Here is a 21661-nt window from a genome sequence, read left to right as displayed (position 1 = left end):
GAAGGTAAAAAGTATATCCTGATCAAATGATTGCCAAGAAAAATTGTTAATGAGTTCAGGTTTTCTAGTTTTTTTCATCAACATCTTATGTTACTTTCTCCAATTACTGAGAAAATGTAAACACTTAAGAGGAGGGGGTAAATCCTCTTTATTTTGAACATGGTGGTACTCTTCAATTCCTGCCTTCCGTGCTGGTTTGAGGGGATTACCTCTGTATTTTTGAAATACCTAAATCTACATAAGAACAACATTTTGTTGCGCATTGAACTTTGTGAAGTTAAGCATACTTGTTAAAATTGACTCAGAGTATTGAATTGTGGACTGTCAAGTTTCAGTAGAGATTCTTAACTGTGGATCAATTGTTCAAGCTGGAGTCCTTAAAATTTTGCTTATGGCAGTGATTCAGTAAAGGTGACACATTAGGAAATGCATGACCTGCTGATGAACAACTCTATAGAGTAAACGATGTCTTGAAGAAAAAAAATTAAGCTTCCAATCATGGATGCAGGGCATGCATCAGTATCAAAACAGTTCTCTAGATTCTGTACGCAAACTCCTTGAAACAGAATTTGAAATATGCTTGAGAGAAGGGGTCCTGCTCGTATCACTAGTACGCTTCCTCCTACAACTGCAGTGGTATGTGTTGGGAGGGTGAAACGGCATTCTAGGGCAACATCTTAAACTAGTTGGTACTGTCCAGGTTTTTGAAAGAAAACTTTAGCTCCTGCAATCTTCAATTTAGTTCATTTGAGCAACTGTCAAAGCACAACACCCTTTCCAAAGATGGAAAACTACACGTGTAATGTACACGAGTACATTAAGAGCTATTGTACTAGGTGCCCTTTTCTGGAGGCTGGGACAGGGGAAAACCTTACTAATGACTCATTAAAATTTCACTTCTTAAAAGTTGGCAAAATGTCACTTCTGCATATTTAAAGCTTCTAAATGCATTTCTTCCCTAAACCCTGACAGCTCTTTGTGTTTGTTTTGTGCTTTTTTCTAAAAATAATTATTTACAAAAAGGCTGTCTCCCTACCATGCCTTTTCATTCTTCAAGACTAAAGAAGCCTAACCAAATTCTCTTGACACAGTCACTATCTGTTTGGGGAAAAAAGACTTTAAGGTATCTTTACCACAAAAGGAAAACCTGTGAGAATGTGTTTCTGTGTAACCTGATAAGCTTTGGCTTGTTCCCTCTGAGACCAAGACTACTGGGCTGGTTGCTGTGTCTTCTTGAGCTGCAATTGCCCTGGCTACAGCTTTGATGAGAGTAGACAATTAAGGTGGGATTTACCAGAACTATCATGCAAAATGAGCCTCTGTGACAGAAAGCCCTTCTCACAACATGTAGTGCCGGTGAATCCTCCCTGTTCTCCTAAAAGTAAGAAAGAAATAAATTGGGTAAAACAATTAAGCTAATTTGGCAAAGATATGTCTGCATAATCCTTTATTATGCTTTTGTGCCCTAAACTGGAGATAGGTTAGGTTTCTGATGACCCCAATTTTAGAAAAAGATAACAGCATGAATAAATAAGTTTGCTTCTAATCACTTTTGTGTGCCTTTAATACTTTAGTGATAGTTGGTACAAAATTTCAGTCTAGCACACAAGATACAGAAAGCAAAGAGTTAACACAAGAACCACAGGGGATGATCTTTTGATAAAGAACAATTAATACTTTTTAAGTTCTTTTCAGTATGAATACTGCAAAACCACTACAAATTAAATAAACCAAATAAATTCCTTTAGACTTTCAGGTCTAGTTCTGTGTAGACAAGGAGCTGATTAGCTTCAAACTAAACTGTTTTGGGGAAATTTTACAAATCTCTTCCTCCTCTCTACCATGTTCCTACATCAGTTCTTTGAATAGACTGGTTGTAATAAAGCTGTTCTGCAGATTCTAAGCTCAAAAATTTTTAGTAAATGGCCACTTCATTTTCAGACAGTTCATATTTTTCAGTTGAAAATGGCAGTCTGAAATGTGCATGTGACTTTTAGGTTATACTAACCTTAAATTTCTAGTGATATATCTGAAATGCAAGTACCAGCCTGTTGGGCTGCAGTCTCTTCTTGGGAAGCAAACTTAATTTGCAGTAGGACACCTGCAGCTGCAGCTCCATTGCCTGTCAAATACCTCATGGCTTTATGCTTCTCTGTGCCATGCAGATGCATGCAGGAAACCACTGACAAGAGGTGGCCTAACCCTGCATTTGGGAAACGTGGAGAGTTAAGGGTTTTTTTTCTCTTGTGCCATAAGGGATACTCAGGAATGGTTGTTAAAAATGCTAATTCTTCATCTTTAGCTGTTTAAAAATCACACATTGTAGCACATTAGTATGGTGATAGGGGGTTGTGAAGTTCAGTTGCAATGCTGAGCCCAAAAATAGAGCCTCAAGAGCTGAAGAAGATTCAGCAAATGCAACATGTTCAAGTCTTTTCTGAGCTCTTTGTCGCAGTACTCAGAATATTCCATGTGCTAGGTAGTCATCCTGTATTTACTTCATGTAATACACGGGGCTAGAGTCATGAACAAAAGCTGTTGAGATGCCTGTGTGGGAACACCAGAAGAGACCAGGGAGAGAGCTGTGCCTCCACCTGGCTGACTTCAGTGGAGCTCCCCAAATTGTTTAGTAGCAATAAACCTCATCACCCTTCAAAAGAAACTGAGTCCAGCTCCTTCAGTGGTTTGGGCTTTTAAGCTGCCTTCCCATTCCTCTACTTCCTTCTCCCTCACCCTCCGAAAAGAAAAAAAACTCACAACTGCAGTTATGGACATGGGAAAAGGAGAATATTCATTTGTGAGGTCAGTGGACCCCTGGTGCCAATTCTGAGTGTGAGGGACTTGGGCTTTAGCGTCATACTGTAACACAGCACAAAGCTAGTGCCAGAGCCACCGGGCATCACTCTATGGAAACAGTGATGCAGCCCTGGCCTGTATCCACCTCATTCCAGTGGCTGGCATTTACTCAACTGCATCAAGGAGCTTCGGTCACACTTTTTGGAAATTATTTCAGCATCAGTGGTAAGGAATAGCAACTGTCATACAGCTATACTGTGTACACTGTAATCTCTCCTAATGAGGTGGCTTTCTCAACTTAATTGGTATTGCTTTTTGGTCACTATGGTGGGTATCTTTGGAGAAGATGTAATGAGGGAGAAAACTAGGTCACTCATCGCTAATCTGCTTCTACTGATCTCACACTCTCTGCCTGGCTGACTGGAGATGTTACCATAGCTCAGGATCTAACTCCAGGGCTGCTTCTCTGCCACCATGTCCTGCCTTTAGCTCTGGTCCTGCCATTCCATCAGAGGCCATGGGGGAGGAAGAAAGACTTATCTTTTTGGAAAATTCTATCAGATGTAGCATATAAACAGAAGGAAATTAATAGATGTACATCTGGAATGGGATTTCCGTTACATCACAGCCAGCTAATTACAGTTATTTGCATTAAACAGGCTTGTTACTTATTGTAACTGTTGTTTTGATTTGCATTTCCTCTTTAAAGGAGAGATATGGTACTTGAAAGACAGTGCTGATGAAAAGGGTGAAGAACACCTGCAGTGTGTGTGAACAGCAGCATTTGTACATTTTAACACAATACTTCAAGTATTTTTAAGCTATCAGGTCCTATGCTGTTGTCTAGTTTTCATTCCTTCACTGTCACATGATCTTAGTTCCTGTAACTTTGCTGTCGTTTTGCTTTTCCTACACCTCCTTACAAATAAAGTGGCCTAAATAAGTTAGGCTTTAAATGGCAAGCTAGCCTTTATAATTCATGCATCGTTGATATGTATTTCCTGGAGAAGGCCTGAACAGGAAAAACAACTCTTAAACTAGAAAATGTTGCTGGGTATTTTATCTTTTGTGGGCTTGTCTTGTGTTTCTCTGAGTCCTTGAAAAGCAGTCTCCTCAAGACAGTTGTTTTTAATATTAACATCTGTGTGCATAATCTAGCAATGCTGCATTAAGACATTGGTAAAGATTCAAAAGGGAGTGACTACAGAATAGCCTTAGATGCTACCGAACACCTTAAAAGAACTGATAATTGCTTCTATCTCTGTTAAGACCACAGCACAGCCTAGTCACACACTTTGTGGCTCTGGAGTTATTCAGCCAGTTTTGAGATGTTATCAAGGAAGAAAACAAAAAGGGAATTTCCTTTAGGAGAGAGATGCCAGCCTCTGTAATGTAATCTTATTTATAATACTCTAATGTAAAAAAAGGTAATGAAGGCACTGGGCACTCATAAGTAGTAACAGTAAATGTTACTGACTTACACCTACTTGCTCAGTCCTGCAGTCTGGGATGCTGCCAGCACAGCTACGTTACACTCATCCCAAACCCAGGCAGAAGCTGGGGCACACCCACGGTGATACCTTACTTATTTTAGCGGAAACTCCCATGCCTTGGGAATTACAGGATTTGCCCTACTCATTTGCCTCTAAGCCAATTCCTGCAGCTGAACATTGCTTATGGCACAGACAAGCCTGTACCCTGCGTGTTCCCCTGGCTTGTGTTGTCTTACTGGGAGATGTCACGCGTCGTTCAGCACAGAGCATGGCCTAACTGCTTTTATCTGTCCCATACCACTCCATCTGTGCAGTTAACCGTGGCCCTTGGCAGAGTTAAAAATAGCACCTACCTCATGGGTCACGGTAGCACACATCCATCGACTTCACTGTGTGCTTCTGAGAGAGAGGCAGCGTCTGAACAGCCTGCTCTGTTCCCTAAGCACCTATAAAGCTAAGGTTAAGAAAGCAAATCAACATTTTTCTACTAGCAGATTGTATTTGACTGAATTTAAGTGAAGTGTATCTGAACTTGACTATGAAGGACCACAATAGTTCTGTGGATAATACATTAATAATACGTAAGTGAATGTAACACACCTTTGCTTATAGACAATGGGCTCAATCTCCTCCTACGCTGGCACCAAAAGCTGTATCTTCTTTTAACAGTCTATCTGGGCAAAGGTGTGGCACTGTATTAGTAGAGACTCGGGGATACCATTGTTCTCTCTCTCCGATAATGAGGAGCGTAAGCAGCGAAAGTTTTGGTTTAAAAAATCCTCCCGATGTCGTAATCTCGTGTGGCAACAGGCACGTAAATAATCTTGTTAACTCCTCTTAGTAATCACCCCTCACAAAACTGAGAACAGCCCTACCTGGGGCCTGAGGTGACCCCTCCGTGACTGCACCCTCACAAAGAGCCCGCAGCCCCCCACCCACCCACCCACTCACTCGGCGTCCGTCCCTCCCTCCCTTGCCGGGGGGAGCGATGGCGCCCACCGCAGGAAGCGCCTTTGTTCCACCAGCGCCCAGCGGGCTGCCTCCGCCTTCCTTCTCCTTCCCCGCCCCTCCCGCCACCGCCCTTTTGCTTTCGCTTTCCCAAGCTGGCAGCCGGCGGCGGCGCGGCCATGGAGAACGGCGCCGTCTACAACGAGACCACCGAGCCGCAGGCCAAGCCGCCCCGCTGCCCCTTCGCCTGCACCCGGCGGCACCTGCGCCCATGGCGGCTGTCGGCCAAGGCGCTCCAAGCGGTGAGTCCCCTCCCCTCCTCGGCTCTCCCCTCCTCGCCTCAGCCCGGTGGGGAGCGCCAGGGGAGGAGCGGGGCCGGGGCGGCCGTTGCTGACTGACCGCCCGCCCGCGGGCCTCCACAGGCGGCGGCCGTGTCCCCCCGAGGCCGGGCCGGGCCTTCCGCGGAGCGAGCAGCCCTGGCAGAATGGCGGCCGGCCGGCGGGCGGGGGGAGGCCGAACGTCCCACCGAGGGGGGCCCGCTCCCGCCCCGTCGGCGGCTGTCGCCCGCGGGCTTTACGGGTGTCCCCGCTTGGCAGAAGGGCGGCCTGGGTATAGGAACGAGCGTGTCCCGGTGACCCCCGGCCGCTTAAATATGAAACGGGTGAAGCGCGGGCCGGGGGAGGCGGCTGGGGCTTCGGGGGAACGGCTCTGCCGTCAGGAAAGGTCTGGCTCCTCCAGAAAGCCTGGCGTCAGGCGTAGCCCAGGCAGAGCCCCACTTCGCTGTTGGTCACTAAAGCAGCGCAGGCTTGTAACTCCGAGGGAAAGCAGACATACGGTGCCTTACAGTGCTATCGCCTCTACAGGTTTATATGATTTTATGGTGGGGAAGTAACAGGCTTGTTCCTTTTTCATGTTGTAGCTACAGGAGCAGGTGCTGACATCTGATGGTTGCGTGCATCGTCAGACCAAGGTGGTTCAGCTGCCTGCTGTCCTTATGGTTTAAAGTCAGAGGGAAACCTCACAGGAAACTTAGTGTTTTCTTCTGAGGGACACGTTGGATGAAGACAGGAGGTAGAAGCCTTTGGTTGAACCTCAGGGTAGGGCCACAGAACTGGGAAGGGCCATCAGATCTGCACCTCCCTCTCCTGCTGTTCCTGCAGCCCGTTTGCAAGTTTATCATGTCGCGCTGTCAGTGCTAACATCAGGGCGCTCGTTTCTCACATAATTTGTGGTAGAAAATTGTACCAGAAACATGCGGTGTTGATGGTGGCCTATTGTATGAGACATCGCAGTGCGTCACCTTGTGTTGGGCAGTCCTCTGCCCACCGGGAAATAAAGGCTTATATTCTGCTTGCTTTTTGCTATGGGTAACATTCCTGCATGTGTTCAGCGGTTGGGTGTATGATTCAGGTTCCTGTTTGTTTTGCACTCGGTGATGGGCTCTCCAGAATGTGACAGTGCGACTGCTGATAAGGGGCGAGGAGCATCATTCTTAAGTACTGGCAGGGTGGTAGTGAAACCCACAGTGGAAAAGGGCAGCTGACTGTAAATGTGTAGCAGGATACTCCAGCCAACAACGTGGCTTTTCAGTCAGATGTCTCATGCTCATGGGAATTGTAGGTGGTTTCCAACCCTTTCTCACTACTTCACCATTGCAGAAAAGAGGACATTCGGTTTTTAAACTTTTGTCTCGCACACAGTCAAAACCCTCAACCAGAAATGTAAGATTCTTGAGTGCTGGTAAAGGTAATGGTAACACTGCCAAAAATAATGTTTTCTAAGTGTGTTTTAAAAAATCACACCCAAGAATGCTTTAAATTATTAATATTTATGTCCTATTATATTTAATAGGACATAAAGTTTTACTTCATGTACTGGAGATTAATAAAGAAAGATCTGCTGGTTGCTGCTCCCAGACAAGCAGATCATTTAAATAAGTGGGTTCACCGACTAAAATAAACAATTACTTATGCAAATTTCCTGGTGCACCAAAGTCTTAAACTGTTTGCCTGAACAGAGGCATTATTTACAAACTTTCTAGTAGGAAAAAGGAGAATCACGGTTATCCCAAATATCATGGATAGCTGCTTGATACACTCCCAAACAATTAGCAGTTTATGGCCTGTACCTGTCCTTCAATGAGAGGAAAAAGAAAATGGTGTCCTAATTTCCAACAGTTTTTTTTCTCCCCTTTTTCTTTCCCCTTACCAAAATAGACAGATCTTGGAGCTCTTGGTCAAAACACTTTAAACAAGCTCCAGAAATTACTGAAGGTGGAATCCTCCTTATCTCCAGTAAGAAATGTTCCTGTTTTGGGAAAGTGTTGATTTTTTGGAATGTCAGTGATGGTGATGGTCGTTAACATCTATTAGCCTTGCCTTACAAGAGTGATTGTGAGTTGTTACTGGGATTATGCACTGATAATCACTTGTGTGGACTGCTAAACAGGGTATTGCACTCAGAAAATCAGCTGTGTTCATTACAGAAGTGGTCAAAAAATGGTTTCTAGACCTTAGAAATGCTTTTCTTCTGATTAGTAATGGCATACGTTTTAATCTTAGCCTGTTTTTTAAAGCTTTTTGGGCAAATGAAATAACAAAGATGTAACTGCCAAAAGCATGCTGGGACGCATGCTTATTGCATGAGTTTCTAGATTTTTTTTAAAACTTTTTTTTAAATATATAGGTGGAGTATTTTTGTTAGCCCATGACTGGTTCAAATGCTGCACAAAGGTAAATGGCACAGCACATACTGTGCCAAGATTGAGGTAGAAACGAATTCTTAGCTAAAGCAGAAATACTTGTCATCAAGTATAGTTTGACTTCAACTTCCAAAGCTTTTTAAAGGATGTTCTCTGTTTTGTTATTCAGTTTATTAATAAAAAATTGAATACTGATTTGGACAAGTCCCACATAAGACTCCACTTGACAGATCTCATTTATTTGACACTGAACTCTTTGAGTGGGATTTTTTTCTACTTGTTTGTACACTCAGCAGAGAGGTTTTTTTTAGTTATTTAGATCATATTATTGTTATCTGGGCTTAAGTTCTTTTAGGGGCAGGTTTATTTCCTTTCTGTTTTGTTTCATCCCAGGTGAAAGCAATGCCATTCAGTTTTCAGTGCTGATAAAAAGAGCTAGAACTATACATGAAAACATATCTCACGCTTCAGCTGACTTGTGAAAAATGTGGAGTTGAAAGTCATTGGGCACAGCTGAGAGAATCTTTTGAAATTCAAAAAAATACTTAAAAATTGGAAATTCAGAGTTCAAAACATTCCTTGGACAGCCATTGTAGTCACAGGTTGAGGTGCGAGGGCTGATGAGAAGTTTGCCTTGCCACCTGCTGCAGGAGAGAAGGGAAGTATGTGGAGGCCTGATAGTAATGCAGTTTCCCAGCTTGGGTTCTTTCCCTTTCGGAGATCCTGTTTACTTTATATGATTGCAGTGTTTTCAAAACATGATACTTTGAAGTGCCCTTCTGAGGCTTAGCAGGGGGAATTTACAGTTCCCACGTGCTAAATTGTTGTTCTTATTTTTACTGTCAGAAAACTGAAACCAAAGGCTGGTGGTTATTTTCCAAGACTAATTCTGAATTTTAGAATTTGATTTTTAAATTCTTTTTAAAGAACTGTCAACCTCATTATTGCCCATATACTTCAATAAAATTAAAAATATGATCATTGGCCTTATATCAGTCTCAATTTTATGACCAAGTCTGATTCCTACTAATGGGTTTGTTTTAGTTTGGTGAACTCCTTACTACAAGGATCAGTAGTCCTGTATCGACTTTATGGGATGAAGGAAACTAGCAAGAAGTGGCCAAAATGAGAGAACATTTAAATACAGCAAGTATTTTTTCTTGTACAGTAAAATAGTAGAAAATCCAGCAGCAGATGTGTGGTGACTGTACAGGAGTTAACTCGTGTTCTTTCCTCAAAACATATTGTGGCAGGAAGGTGAACGTAAGCTTCTGCATAGATTAAACACTGTCCAACATAGTTTAAACATAGTTTAAAGTTTTGGTTCCTACAACTACAGCTGAGATTCTGTCATTACTAGGTCATAGGCATGTGACCTATTAGCTACATGCACTTTCTCAGAAGTTTTATCAAGGGGAGGTAACGTCAGCTGTAAATGTTCAGGGAGGTAGCTGACTGTGTCAATGCTGTCCAATTTTCCTCTCCACCCTGAACCCAAATGCATTTAAAATTAAGTGCAGTTGTAAGTAGTAAGCAATAGCATTTTCGCTCGTTCTGAGCAGGGTGTGTGCTCTCCACGCTTGCCTGCCTCATCTGCTTCCAACTGGCAATTGCAAAAACCACAAATCAGGAATCTTGGCTGTCTAATCAAGAAGCCTGTGTCTGGCAGTGTGTGCTCATCTTACCTGAGTGTAGTTTATTGACCAACTTTAACAGCAAGTGTAAACTGGGTCACTATATAGTTATTTCTCTCTGTAAGAAAATAGTACAGAATTTTACTGGGTTCTTTGTCGATTGAGGATTTTCTTTACAGCAGTCTTTATTAATGTTCATATCAGAGATTTCTATTTGCTGAAGATACTAGAGACTTCTTCCAACTCAAGCATGTTATTTGTTTGCAGATTCTCTCTCTTCTGGCTGTTATTTGTGAAGAAATTGTGGAGGATTGTATCGAGTGTGGTGGACTTTATGTCTTTGAATTTGTAAGCTGCAGTGCCTTTCTTTTGAGCCTCCTGATCCTCTTTGTGTATTGCACTGATGTATATGAAACATTTGGGGAAGATAAAGTACAGAGAATGGTAAGGAATTTTTTTTAAAAATCAAACCCTTTTTTGTAAGTGCTTAAAGATTACTGTGGAGTAAAAAGGCTATGCAGAATGAATCTCCTTTTCTTCTCTATTTAAAGGGTAGATTGAAGTAGCTTATAGTTAAAAAATGGGTGAACTTTGAGAGTCCCTTTTATATTGACAACTTCTGCAAAATTGGCATGTTGGTTACCTGCAGGATTGTAGCATTTATGTGAAAGTCTTTCACGCAGACTAATACTACTGCGTAGTCATCACATATATGTCCGTATACGGAACACAGTTTACTACCAGCATGATACTTGTAACCTACCTGTTTACCCTATCTGTTTTCCTACTGGGTGTAGCCTACCTCCTTCTTAGTAATAATCATACTCATTACAGTTTATGCTTTTATATTTCAGAAGATCCAGCAGTGACACAAAGTTGCTTTGTAAAGTCAGTAAGAATATTATAGTGTCTTATGAGCGTCCCTTCCTATTTGTCTTCAGAGCAAACAGTAGGGTTTTTATGTGAAGGTTCAGATAAAGGAGTGTAGTAAGAGATTTGAATGAGCACATTTACTTATAGGTTTCTGCTCTCCTAGATGTTTTATCTAGGGAATAATGCTAGCATGGTTCACCTGAGCTTGAATTTGATTGTGAAATGAATGAAATACTTGAAGACAGCAAGGGGAGTATGTAATGCAGACTCTTAAATAGTTGATAATGTTGAACATTGTTTGGAATATAGCTGTAGAATATATTTTGTGAAGCTGCCACTCGCATCAGAGTTTCAAAGCATAAATTCACTGGCAGATTAGCTCAGCTGCTGTTATGATACTTGTTCTTTTTCAGGTAGTAGATCTACAATTCTATAACATTCATGGGTTTTATATTTGCAGAATTTTTGGGCCATGCCAGTCATAGGTGTCTGTTTTCTGTTAGCGTCAATAGTGCTTGTTGCAACCAGCTCTGGGTCTGCTGTTGAAGGAGCAGCATATGTAAGTCTTAAAATTGCATCATTTACTTTGTATTTATCTTGTACGTTAATTTCTCTGCCCTCTAAATCTCACTCAATTTGCAGGGAAGAAACTGGGCAGGGAACAGAATTCAGTGCACTGTGATGTTTCAGGAGGAATGAGCTATTTCAGGCCTTCCAGAAACTTACCATAGGAAACCCAAAGAGCGGGAATTCCTCAGGGTTTTTGGAAAGCTCTACATGCGTTTGCAGCTTGCTTCTGGGTTCCTCAGACTTCACTGCTTTGGCTTCGTATTATTCCCTGTCATCTGTCACTTTTTTTTCTTTGCCACCTCTCACAGCTTCCTCAGTTCTCTGAAATACTCATCTCTGAAATGCTTCAATCTTCCTTTCCTAATGCCACCCCCTCACAAAGTCAGCAAGAAACCATGTCTTTTGCCAGGCGTTATAAAGCATGTGTGGAGAGCGCTAACGTACAAGAACTGCAATCAGAGCAGCAGTTTCCTCAGTGACAGAAATAGTTAGAAGAGCAACAGGGCATTCATCTCCCAGGGAACACTGAAAAGGCTCAGGGCAAGGCACTGAAGAGGCTTTGGGATGCTGTGGATGTCATAATTCCTCACTCATTTGGCACTTCTTTTGAATAACCTTGGAATTGTGAAAATGTGATTTTTTAAAAGATCAAATTTTGATTTTATTCTTGAACAAGGAAAAATGAGTTAGAAAAGAAAGCAAAATAATTCTGTTCCACAGGCAGCACGAGCTATTAGAGATAACACACTTTGGTATAGTCATAGTCTGTGATGTTGAAATATTCAGACCTAATGGTTTGAGTATAAAGTCTTTCAGGTTTTTTCTTCTGGAGTTGGAAAAAAATGTCAACTATTGTGATTTAAGACTTACTAGTATCAAATTGCTTTGGGCCAAACCAGTTGTGTAAAAGTCAGGTAAAAGTTAGAATAATGCATGTGTGTGTTTCCTTATTTGATAGAAACTGCAACTTTCTCCTTACCACTATCTTGCCATGACTAATAATGAAATGTCAGTCACAAAATATCATTTCCCCCTCCCTTGCTGACCCAGTAAGGACTTGCTTAGGCTCTGCAGATCTTATCTCCGTTCACCTTCCATATGTTAGTCTTCTTCACTTAGTCCCTTTAATCAGCAGCCATCTCTGGGATAAGTGTTCTGCTATACCACTAATCCCATGCTTCTTTAATAACTAATTTTTGCAATAAAAGGAATATGCTTCGGCTATTAAGGGCTGTTTAGAACATATTGTATGGTTCACACTTGATTAACAGAATTAGAACTGTAAAAATTTTTGCATTAAACGTGCTAGAATTATGATTTCTGATCTGTTCCCAATTTAAATGGAACCACAGATTTAAGGAGGACTGGAAACTTAATACTTAGGTGTTATTAACATATGTAAATAGTCCAGCAAATCTCTCCAAACAATGTTAGAATATTGTTAATGTTTGTACATTTTAAAATTGTATGTTCGTTTCACTTTCACAGGTGTTTGGATTTCTTGCAAGTGGTGCATTTTTAGCTGAAATTATTATAGAACGTTTTCACAGTCGGAAACAAACCCTTGACAGATGCTCTGAAAATCCTGGCAACACTCAGAGTGCCACAGAAAATCAGCCACTGAATAAACAAAGCTAACTTTCTGGAATAATTTCCTTTTTTTTTGAATGGAGCAAACTAAAATGAACTTTCAGTGCACTGTAGGTAACAACTTCTGTCTCTTCCTTCTAATCCATTTTGTATGCATTGCTCACCGTAAATTTTTATTGATCCTTAGGTCAAGTAATGGCATCTTGAGCGTCATGTTCTAAGGTAACTGGTCCTGCTTAATAACTGGTCCTGCCACCTGTCCAGCTGACATACACTAAAAAAACTTGTGTCTAAATAGAATAACTCAAGGTCAACAGTGTGCTTTGATTTTGACAAAGGTGACTAATAAAGGTTAACGTGTGATGCGTAAATTCTGAACTATACCCTAAAGATAATTTCTGTATAAATGGACCAGATACTTCTGTTACAAGTTATATATGAGTACAGCAGAATTTGTTCTTGTACTTACTGGTCAAACTGTGAATGTAAAAGGGATACCGAGTTGGAGCCTTACAGAAATGCTTATATAAGGCTTGGCTTTGTTTTGGTTTTACTCTTCATATGTCTCAGCTCTATCAGTTTACTGGAATAGCGAGTGTAGGGGTTTTATGGGGAGGGTAATGTAATGGTTATACTAAGGAGACAGTTTTGCACCCATGATTGTCAAAGTTTGGACTTGTATGCCAGAATCTTCTTTCAGATTGTTTCAAAAGCTATAAAAGTTGCAGGAAGAAACTTGAAAAGCCGCCTGTGAGAGAAAGAAGATGAAGAATAAATATTTTCACGAAGTAACCCCAGAAGTAGCAATTTGAACCTCAATGGGAAAAGCATTACAGTACGTTGGTTCTATCCTGGTGAATGTTACTTGCGAGGTTAATACCATATGCAGCCTGTTTATGCATAGTTAATGGTAAGTTTTGCCAGAATGGTTATGGACCCCACCATTTTCTTTTTTTATAAATATATAGCACTAGCTTAAGACTTCTTGCTGTTGACTAGCTCAATTGGTAAACAGGTAAATAAGCACTTGTACCCTTGATTTGTCTTAAAAGCAACAGGCTGTAGGACTGCAAGAAACACTGCTGATGCAACATGTATCAGACAAATGACAGACGTATCAGACCAGATGTTGATGGCTGTAAAAGAAATGAAGTTGTGAAAAGGCATTTTTCAGATGTCTGAGGTAAAAGCAAGATTGCTAGACTTCACTTAAAAGGAAAGCCTTCAAAAGTAGAGCAAAGTGCTGTAAGGCAGGAGATGTTCCAAAATACCAAAGCAAATGAGAAAAAGCTGATTATGCAAAAACAATTCTTGTTTGAGTGCTTATGGCATTTGCCATGTCTTCCAGGCATTAACTCCATTTCATCAATACCCTAGTCTGACAAATTTATAGTTCTGTAGCCTGTTGGGGCAGCATTGAGACTAAGCTGTCCAGAAACTGGCTGAGCAAGCTGTATTTGGAAAAGGATGAGGAAGCTGTTGTAAGACAAAGGACTGTAAAAGAAGGTCACAGGTTTTTTCCAGCGCTGCCACTTACTGATGAACTAAGTTTGTGATGTTCTCTCTCTAAGGTCTGAGACTTAAGCCTAACACTACACTTTGCTTGGAGGATGTAAAATTTTGACAGGTGGTGTGAAGCATCAAGTTTAAGCTGCAGCTTGGTTTCAGAGCTATGCATAAAAGACATACATTCCTTCCTAGAATTTCCAGCTTTGTGAAGAAGAAATGCCTTTTGGACTGGCTTTCTTTTTCCTTGTATTTATTAGTGTCCATTTGCACTAAAACCGGCTCTCGGTCTAGGTGTACAGAGCTTGCTGTAGCTGTCTCTGAAAACTGGCTAAATCAGAGATGTTTTGTTTACAAGCAGTGCTACTGCTGATACAAAACTTGCCATAATGAGAAATAGCTCAGCTGTGATTTGCAGTGTCTTACTTTGGGGATTGTGTCCATATCTATGATTAACATTCTAAGAGGTTTTTTCTTTTTTTTTTTATTGCCCAGGATTCTACTGAATTTGTTTTCACATCAAGATGTCTATAGTCTCTAAATCTTGATCTATAATTAAAAGTTGTAAATATACTGCAAGAGTAACAATGTGCTGCTGATATTTATTAAGCAATGCAGCACCATGACAGGACTTTTATCTTAAGGTAATTTTTTCTCATCTTGAAAATATGTGAATAGATTTCTGGGCTATGGTTGCTTTTTCTATAGACTTTTCCCCACCTAAGTGCTTTGTTATTGGTGTCCATTCCTGAATTGGAGACACTGGTACCAAAAGGGATCTATAAAGTCATCTCTCTGCCTTGGCCTCCCTATCTATGATATCTACTGCTGATACTTCAGAGAGAAACTCATATACAGAGCAAGTTATTTTTATGAAAAGGTTTCACAAAGGAGGTGGTGTCAGAAGAAGTGACTGACTGAGATCTGACTCCCATGCTCTGACCATTAGGCCTTTTGAAACAAACACTGCTAACCTTTGCAGGTTTGATGGATTCTCCTACTACATACATGCTGGCATCCCTGGCATATTTTGGGTTGTTAGAGTGAGGAGATTTGGGCATCTTTAGCTGTTTCAAGTAGATAGTTTATAGCCATTCTGTTACCAGCTGTCTGATCCACGTATAGATTTGAGGATCAGATTCCATCTCTGACTGAAAGGGATGCAAGCGTTGCCATCAGCTAATGAAAATGACAAACAGTAGTCTGGGAAACTGGTTAGCTGTTTTCCTGTATGTCACAGGAGTTTACTAATAGGAAGAGTCCTGCTGTTCTTTATAACAATACATGTTGCTCCACGCCAGATGCTGTTTAGCTGGCATTAATCTCTCACATAGTAGTTAAATACTACCAGCAAGTCACATCGTGGTTATAGGTTTAAGGCAGTTGCTAAAGTGTTGCTTCCAAACCAGTTGTTGGCTAACAGTTTCTGCATGGAGGTACTGTTAATCCTAGGCTTATAAGCATGAAGTGTTCTTTTTGTTCTGTTTTAAAATAGTTGAGAAGCAGGTTTGCTAGTGTGGATGCTGTTCTCTGCTTCTGTGAGGTCTCTTCCTTAACTGCCTTATCAGCTTCCTAAGATAAAGGGGCAGATGGGTGACCCTCCTAGCTCTTCTGCCCTCACAGGCTAGGTGGGGGAGAGATGTGCTTGCTGCAGTGGCTGAGCAAGCTGGTCTCTTGCAGTCTTGACGTGCCCCCTTTGATGCTTCTAGTGTCAGATCTAGGCTTTGAGTGTCTGTCTTTTAATTAGACTGATCCCAGAGAATGGCATTGGAGCTGGTTTTGCTGGAGCTCTGCGTGTGTGGCTGGATGTCTCTTACCCCTCCCGTGCTCTGTCAGCAAAGCGGTCTGCTTGTTCCCAGCCTGCTTCTGATGAAATCAGCCTACTTAATTTAAACCAGCTATTTAAATTGCTTACATTAAGGTGGCTGATTTTGACTGAAGTGGATTAGGGATTGTTCAGGAGAGTGGTGGGAGTTCTGGCACGAGTGCTGCTACAAGCAGCTGTCTTAAATTTCTTCTTCTGTTTGCAAAGTAACCATCTCCGTACAATCTTAGCTGGTAGTAAAACCTGTGGAAAGAAGGAACTGGCCCAGTACTTCTACCTGGGGACTGTCTTCTCCCTTCTTCACCACAGTGCTTGGCAGTGGTGTTGTGAGCCTGCTCAGACACATTAAAAGCTTTTGTCTTTTCAGTTGAGCCTGTCCAAAAATATTTAAAGGCTCTGCACCCACTTTCAGGCTTTGTTTACAGTGCCTTGAGAATCGGTGCAGAGGATTCTCCAGGACATGTGAGGACTTGCTGTTAGGTGGCTGGACTGTGAGTTTCTCCTGTGAAAATCTGCACCTGCGTTGTGTAGATTGTGAATGCTAATTTTTGTGTTTGGTGTTTAGCCCGTGTTAAAATCACAATGCTGCCAGTGCTCTTCGGGTTCTAGATATGTGAAGGAATTGTGCCTTACTGCTTGCACTCTGTGCTTAAAAATAGCAGGGAAGGCTTGCGGTCTGTTTCAACTGAGTTCCACATTTGTACCCTCCAACTTGAAAAAGCAGTGAGCTCTCTCACGCAGTTCTGAACTCTGTACAAGATGTTTTTGCATAATGGCCATCGTGGTGATCCTCATTCAAATTTGTGCAATAAAAGTACCAAGCTTTCTACACTGAAGGGAAATAAATACTTTGTGAAATTTTTGAAAGGTTATGTAAAATTGTAACGAATCAAGATGTTGGTAGTGCCTTTAAGATGGAAATTCATCTTTGTTTTAATCTATTGCTGTAAACATAAGCAGTTCTCTAGATGCTACATTTTATGCTGTTCAGAACTATCTATCACTTCTAATACCTTTGGGAATTTAAGTGACTTGATTATTAAATCAGGATGATTATATGAATGTTTTATATATATAAAATGAAAATTTTATACAGTTTTGTTGCCAGTGTTGCCTTGAATTTACATTTAAATAATTTTGATATGCTTAAATATTTTTGCCATTCTAAACCTGTGGTCTTTTTTAATGTATTATGCTTTTTTTGGTCTTAAGAACTTTCTAAAATATTTTGTAATCATTTTTAAAATAAAATATTAGTAAATAAGTGTTTCTTGTTTCTGCTGCTATGATTTGGTGTTGCTATGTAGTTGTCCCAGAGCCAACCATAGGAAATAACATCATTCTTCGTTCCTGGTTTGGAGGAAAGAGCTTGCATTGTATTTGCCTGTTACTTGGGGAAGAGGGTCCAACTTGCAGAGCTAGATATTCTCACTGCAAGTTTCCAGGGGAAAGGTCCAATAAGGTCAGTATTGCCTCTTACCACAGGGTCCAACCAAACTATTTTGCAATAGCCTTTACACCTACCATTGTCTATAGGTTACTGTGACAAGCGTCATTCAAGTGCTAGCAGCTTTCCTATTTTCTTGATTAGTTGGAGCTGAAAAAAATGAAGTGGCAGACTTGTTAAAGGATGAAGCACAAATTAGGAAAAGGTATTAAGAGCAAATAATTTCTTCTGGTGTAGATAAATGCAGGTGACCGAGTTACTTGGTTGAGGGGGAGCCGCTGGATCATTTAAAAATGTTTGATTGTCAGAGGTAGGGGGTGAGGAAAAGGAAATAAACCCGCATGCTTTCTGGCAGGGTAGCTTTTTTGTTTCATAATCCTATAGATAGCTTATTAGCTGGTGGTCATCTTGTAAACAGGAGGAGAATGGCACTTTCTTCATTGTTGGCACTGAAATTGGAATGCCACGGTGTATTTTTCTTTGTATTGTAACATTAAAGGTGAAATTGTCTCTTTGATGAAGTTGCCAGAGATTAATATAACCATAAGGATTCATAAGGGAGAAAGGTCTCTAATGCTTTTAATTACATTTGAAAACTTGATGCAAGAAAACAAGCAAGGCAAAATGTTGTATTTAAGGGGTATGTCAGCGGTGGATTTACACAGCATGAGAAAATAACCCAGAAGTCCTAAGAATAATAAAGATTTAATAATTTGGAGCATGACCACACAGTTTAAGTCATACTATTGCTAGAATTGTGACAACTCCTTCCTCAGGAGTAGTCCAAGTTAGTTTACTGTAAATTGTCAGAATAGCACAGCAGGGCAGAATATAGGCTGGTAGTCTGCGGCTTTCCGTTGTGTGTGCCCAGGCACCCCCTGGTCGCTGCTGTCTGTGCATCTGGAGTTCCAGGCACACGGTACATGTTTCCTTGCTTTCGGGTGGGCGCTCCTTGGAGCAAGGAGCATGACCGGCCACCTGCTTTCTCACACAACCTCCTGCTGCTGCCGTGCAGGAACCAAGCGCGGTTAACTGCTTGGCTGGAGTTTGGGGTTGACATCTCTGGGCTCAGAATAGCTCTTCCTTGCCGGCTGAAGGAAGCCCAAGGCAGGCCGGCAGTGGTTTGTGCATTCTGGCCGTGCTGTCTGCACGGTGCAGTTGTCTGCACAGGAATCTGCTGCGAAGCTGCAGGAGAGAGGTTTGCCCACAAGAGGGCGAAGATGATCCTATGATTGAAATTACGCGGTCTGGAGGGCTTCACCCTCTTCCCACCTGTATTTTCAGTGCATTGAAGCCCCCTTGCCCACTTCTTTTGTCCGTGTGGCTAGAAATTGAACGGTGCATTTTAGTGATACTGTTTCCAGTCATTTGCTTATTTCTCAGAACGTAGCCTGAAGGTTGATAATAGATCAATATTGTCTCAAGGAGATCCTTTACCTAAGCAGTTTGAAAGGGTTTTACTTTTGTTCCTTTTGTTTGTAACCTGTCGAGATGTTTTTAAAAATTCGATTTTTTTTTTTTTTACAAAGTCAAGCTTCAGCTGCATGACTGCATCTGCACCTGTAACACTGTACTGCAGCTTTGAAGATTTCTGCAGTCTGTGCTATGCTGTGGTTTTCAGTGAAAGGTCTGTGGATCATGGGTGGGAGAACAAAGGAATGGGGAGTTCCTGAGCATTTCCTGGGCTCTCAGGAAGTTAAATGAGAGCTTATTATCCAAAAATGCAAATTATGCATGCTGGAAAAAAAAAAATCAGGGTTCACAAACAGAAATGTTGGCAAACATAGCTGTAAAGCATGCCAGACTGGGCTGCTTGCAATTCCAGTCCTCTCCAGGCACCCCAGTGAAACCTGCTTTGACCAGCCCACGTGTCCTGATCACTCATTCAGTGTGTTTCTTATGACCTATTATCTCTTGGCTGAATTACTAGAACAGGACTGGGAAAATAAACCAGACATGGCTGTTTTGAAGTTGGCAAGTCCTGAGGTGAGAGTCAGGGCTTCACAAGGAGGCGACAGCATAAGCACATTCTTCTGTAGCATGACTCATGTGCCAGATGAGGACAGCAAATATCCAGTCAGGTATCTGTTGCTAGATGTGCTGCATGAAAGCAGGTAGTATTCTGCAGTGCTAAGTTTGGGGGGTACTTCAGAACTCTCTGTTTTAGTCCTCACTTACTGAAAGTGTAATACTGTAAGACAAAGGCATGACAAGTTTTTTATTACCATATGCCCTACCCTTGCTAAGAGAATGGTGGAATGTTGCTCAAAATAATGCAAGTCTGTCTACACTACAGCCCTCCTTTTAACTACTTCCTTTGCACCAGCTGTCACTTCCAAAAATACCAGTGCAGACACAATTCTGAAATCCCTGTTCATGTTGAGCTGTAGGTAAGGAAGGAACCATTACTTAATTGTTCTGTGGTCTCTGCACACCTCTAACCAAAGATGGGGAGCTTCTACCCTGGTATGAGCAACAAGGCATCCTCAGAAAGGAGGACAGATTCTCACCACTTCTATTTTTATTGTTAACACCCATTTTCACACTCCTATGCCTGTATGCTCTGTTTCAAAGGCTGCAGATCACTGGTTATTGATAGTCGCATTGTTAAAGCCCTGTTTCCCATTCTTGTCCCTCACATCTAAACTAAACCTCCCTATCAGTGCAGTTCATAGCAACAAGAGCTTTTGCTAAAGCTCTGCCTGCTAGTTTCCCAAAATAGCTGGGATAAAGTGGCTGTGGAGGTCTATCTGAGCAGGGTACAATACAGCTCTAGAAACAACTGTCTCGTTCATGTAAGCCTGTTTTCTGCCTCATAGTCCTTTTGCTCAGAAAGGCTTGTTTTATGAATGAACAAATGTTGTCCTTGACTTGATACAGTTTTTTTAATTGTAAATGCTTGTTTCTGGCAATTGTGCCTCTCATTTGAGGGTAACAAGGGCGTAATTATTCAGCTCTCATGCATCACAAACTGCTGAGCATGAGGTATTAATGGAGTGCTTTGCTGCCACCATAGCTTAATAGCTACAGCTGCAGCATTGTGCTCTTGCTTGGCTGGGGTTCATGAAAAAGGGGGATGCAGATCATTAAGTATTATGTTAAGAGTGATTTACAGATGTAGAAGTAACAGTAGACTGTGCTAGATGGACAAAGCACTTCTGATTTAAAAGGAGCTATTATACCAGCAGAGCTGTGATTCGTACTCGTGGTACAAAGCCACCAGCACCAGTCCACCTCGTACAACCCCCAATAATCTCAATAAAAGTAAGTTGTGTTGGTATAATTGTGTGTGTTGGCAGGGCTGTACTGGGGGAGGGGGGGAAATCATACCCTACCATCACAGCTGGCTAGCAGATGTAATACAAGGAAATGGATGCTTTTTGCAGGCTTTGAGGTGATATGTAACTCCTAGCCTGGTCTCTTCCCATCCACCCAGCTATCGCATTAGCTCTGTTAAGTGCTGAGTTGCAAGTGCTGGCATTTAAGAGGTGGGTGTTGCCCCAGCTCCACATGGGAAAGTAAAAGGGGGTATCTCCTCAGGCCTACCCTGTGATGTTCCAGCTGGGAGGCCATGCTCCCCTGGTAGCTTGATGGAGGAAGAAGCAGGTCTAGAGGGTGAATCAGAGGGGACGGGTAACTCCTGCACTGAGTCACTGCTGCTGTGAGTCACTCTTGCCCTGCTCTTCATTGAATACCCAAGGGAGAGTGGCTGGGTATTAAAACTAGTCCCATGCAAATAGCCTCCAAGACATTGTGCTTTTCCCTGGGAGAATGGTGTTTATTCTCTTTGGGCTGTAAAAATAGGTGCAGGACGAGTGCTGTCTCCAATTTCCTAGTCTGTCCTTGTATGCTTAAGGGTTAGGCACTTCTAAGTCTACACTTGTGGGTTTTTTTTCCTCCAAGGTTTCTAGAGTCTTGCAGCCCTCTTGGCATAGGAGGGATTGTAGCTTGTCTGCTGTTGCTCTTCCTACACAAGTGCAAACATGCAAGAAAAGAACAAGTGGTTCAGACATACTTAATTTAGCAATGACTCTATGTTAGTGGCTTGGGGATATTCACCCCTGCGGGGACAATGCCCCACTGCTCTGCTTGGCCTACCATGTCATCCACACACACCAGCTCCACTTCAAAAGCTGGCGTATTCTTCTTGTCTTTCTGGTAGCCCCTTCATCAGCCACAGAAACATGCAGGTGTTTCCTGCACCACCACAGATTACTTTTTTCTACACATACAAAGCACAGAGCACTCAGTCTGTCCTTTTCTTCTGCACTATTCCCT

The 21661-nt window shown here is 41.8% G+C and overlaps 1 protein-coding gene and 1 long non-coding RNA gene across 7 annotated transcripts; one reads left to right on the top strand and one right to left on the bottom strand.

Annotated features, from left to right (window-relative positions):
- Positions 1 to 1086: 1086 nt before the first annotated feature.
- LOC141929671 (uncharacterized) lies at positions 1087 to 5181 on the bottom strand. The gene is made up of 3 exons (XR_012625084.1): positions 4890 to 5181; positions 4643 to 4743; positions 1087 to 1375 (listed from the first exon to the last, which is right to left on the bottom strand). It is a non-coding gene; the product is annotated as an uncharacterized LOC141929671 (long non-coding RNA).
- A 102-nt stretch (positions 5182 to 5283) lies between these two features.
- CMTM6 (CKLF like MARVEL transmembrane domain containing 6) lies at positions 5284 to 17204 on the top strand. Of its 6 annotated transcripts, XR_012625080.1 has the most exons (6): positions 5285 to 5539; positions 9840 to 10016; positions 10906 to 11004; positions 12504 to 12715; positions 12793 to 12827; positions 13306 to 17204. XR_012625080.1 is itself a non-coding variant. In XM_074839386.1 (4 exons), the coding sequence occupies exons 1-4, from the start codon at positions 5417 to 5419 to the stop codon at positions 12651 to 12653; spliced, it is 549 nt and encodes a 182-aa protein (XP_074695487.1). In that variant the 5' UTR covers positions 5285 to 5416; the 3' UTR covers positions 12654 to 17204. The 6 variants fall into 6 exon arrangements, 1 of the variants encoding a protein (XP_074695487.1); XR_012625081.1 differs by lacking the exon at positions 12793 to 12827 and having other exon boundaries at positions 5284 to 5539; XR_012625076.1 differs by having other exon boundaries at positions 12793 to 17204.
- The last annotated feature ends 4457 nt before the right edge of the window (positions 17205 to 21661 follow it).

Source organism: Strix aluco, chromosome 1, assembly GCF_031877795.1.
Source record: "Strix aluco isolate bStrAlu1 chromosome 1, bStrAlu1.hap1, whole genome shotgun sequence".
NCBI lineage: Eukaryota > Metazoa > Chordata > Aves > Strigiformes > Strigidae > Strix > Strix aluco.
The sequence above is the reverse complement of the archived record's forward strand: the minus strand, read 5'-3'. Positions and strand labels throughout refer to the sequence as shown.

Bases quoted from the DNA above. Each gene is read 5' to 3' on its own strand.
- CMTM6 (XM_074839386.1), top strand. From the start codon at position 5,417: ATGGAGAACGGCGCCGTCTACAACGAGACCACCGAGCCGCAGGCCAAG. The intron at 10,017-10,905 runs GTAAGGAATTTT...TTATATTTGCAG, and splicing joins AAGATAAAGTACAGAGAATG to AATTTTTGGGCCATGCCAGT. The intron at 11,005-12,503 runs GTAAGTCTTAAA...TCACTTTCACAG, and splicing joins CTGTTGAAGGAGCAGCATAT to GTGTTTGGATTTCTTGCAAG.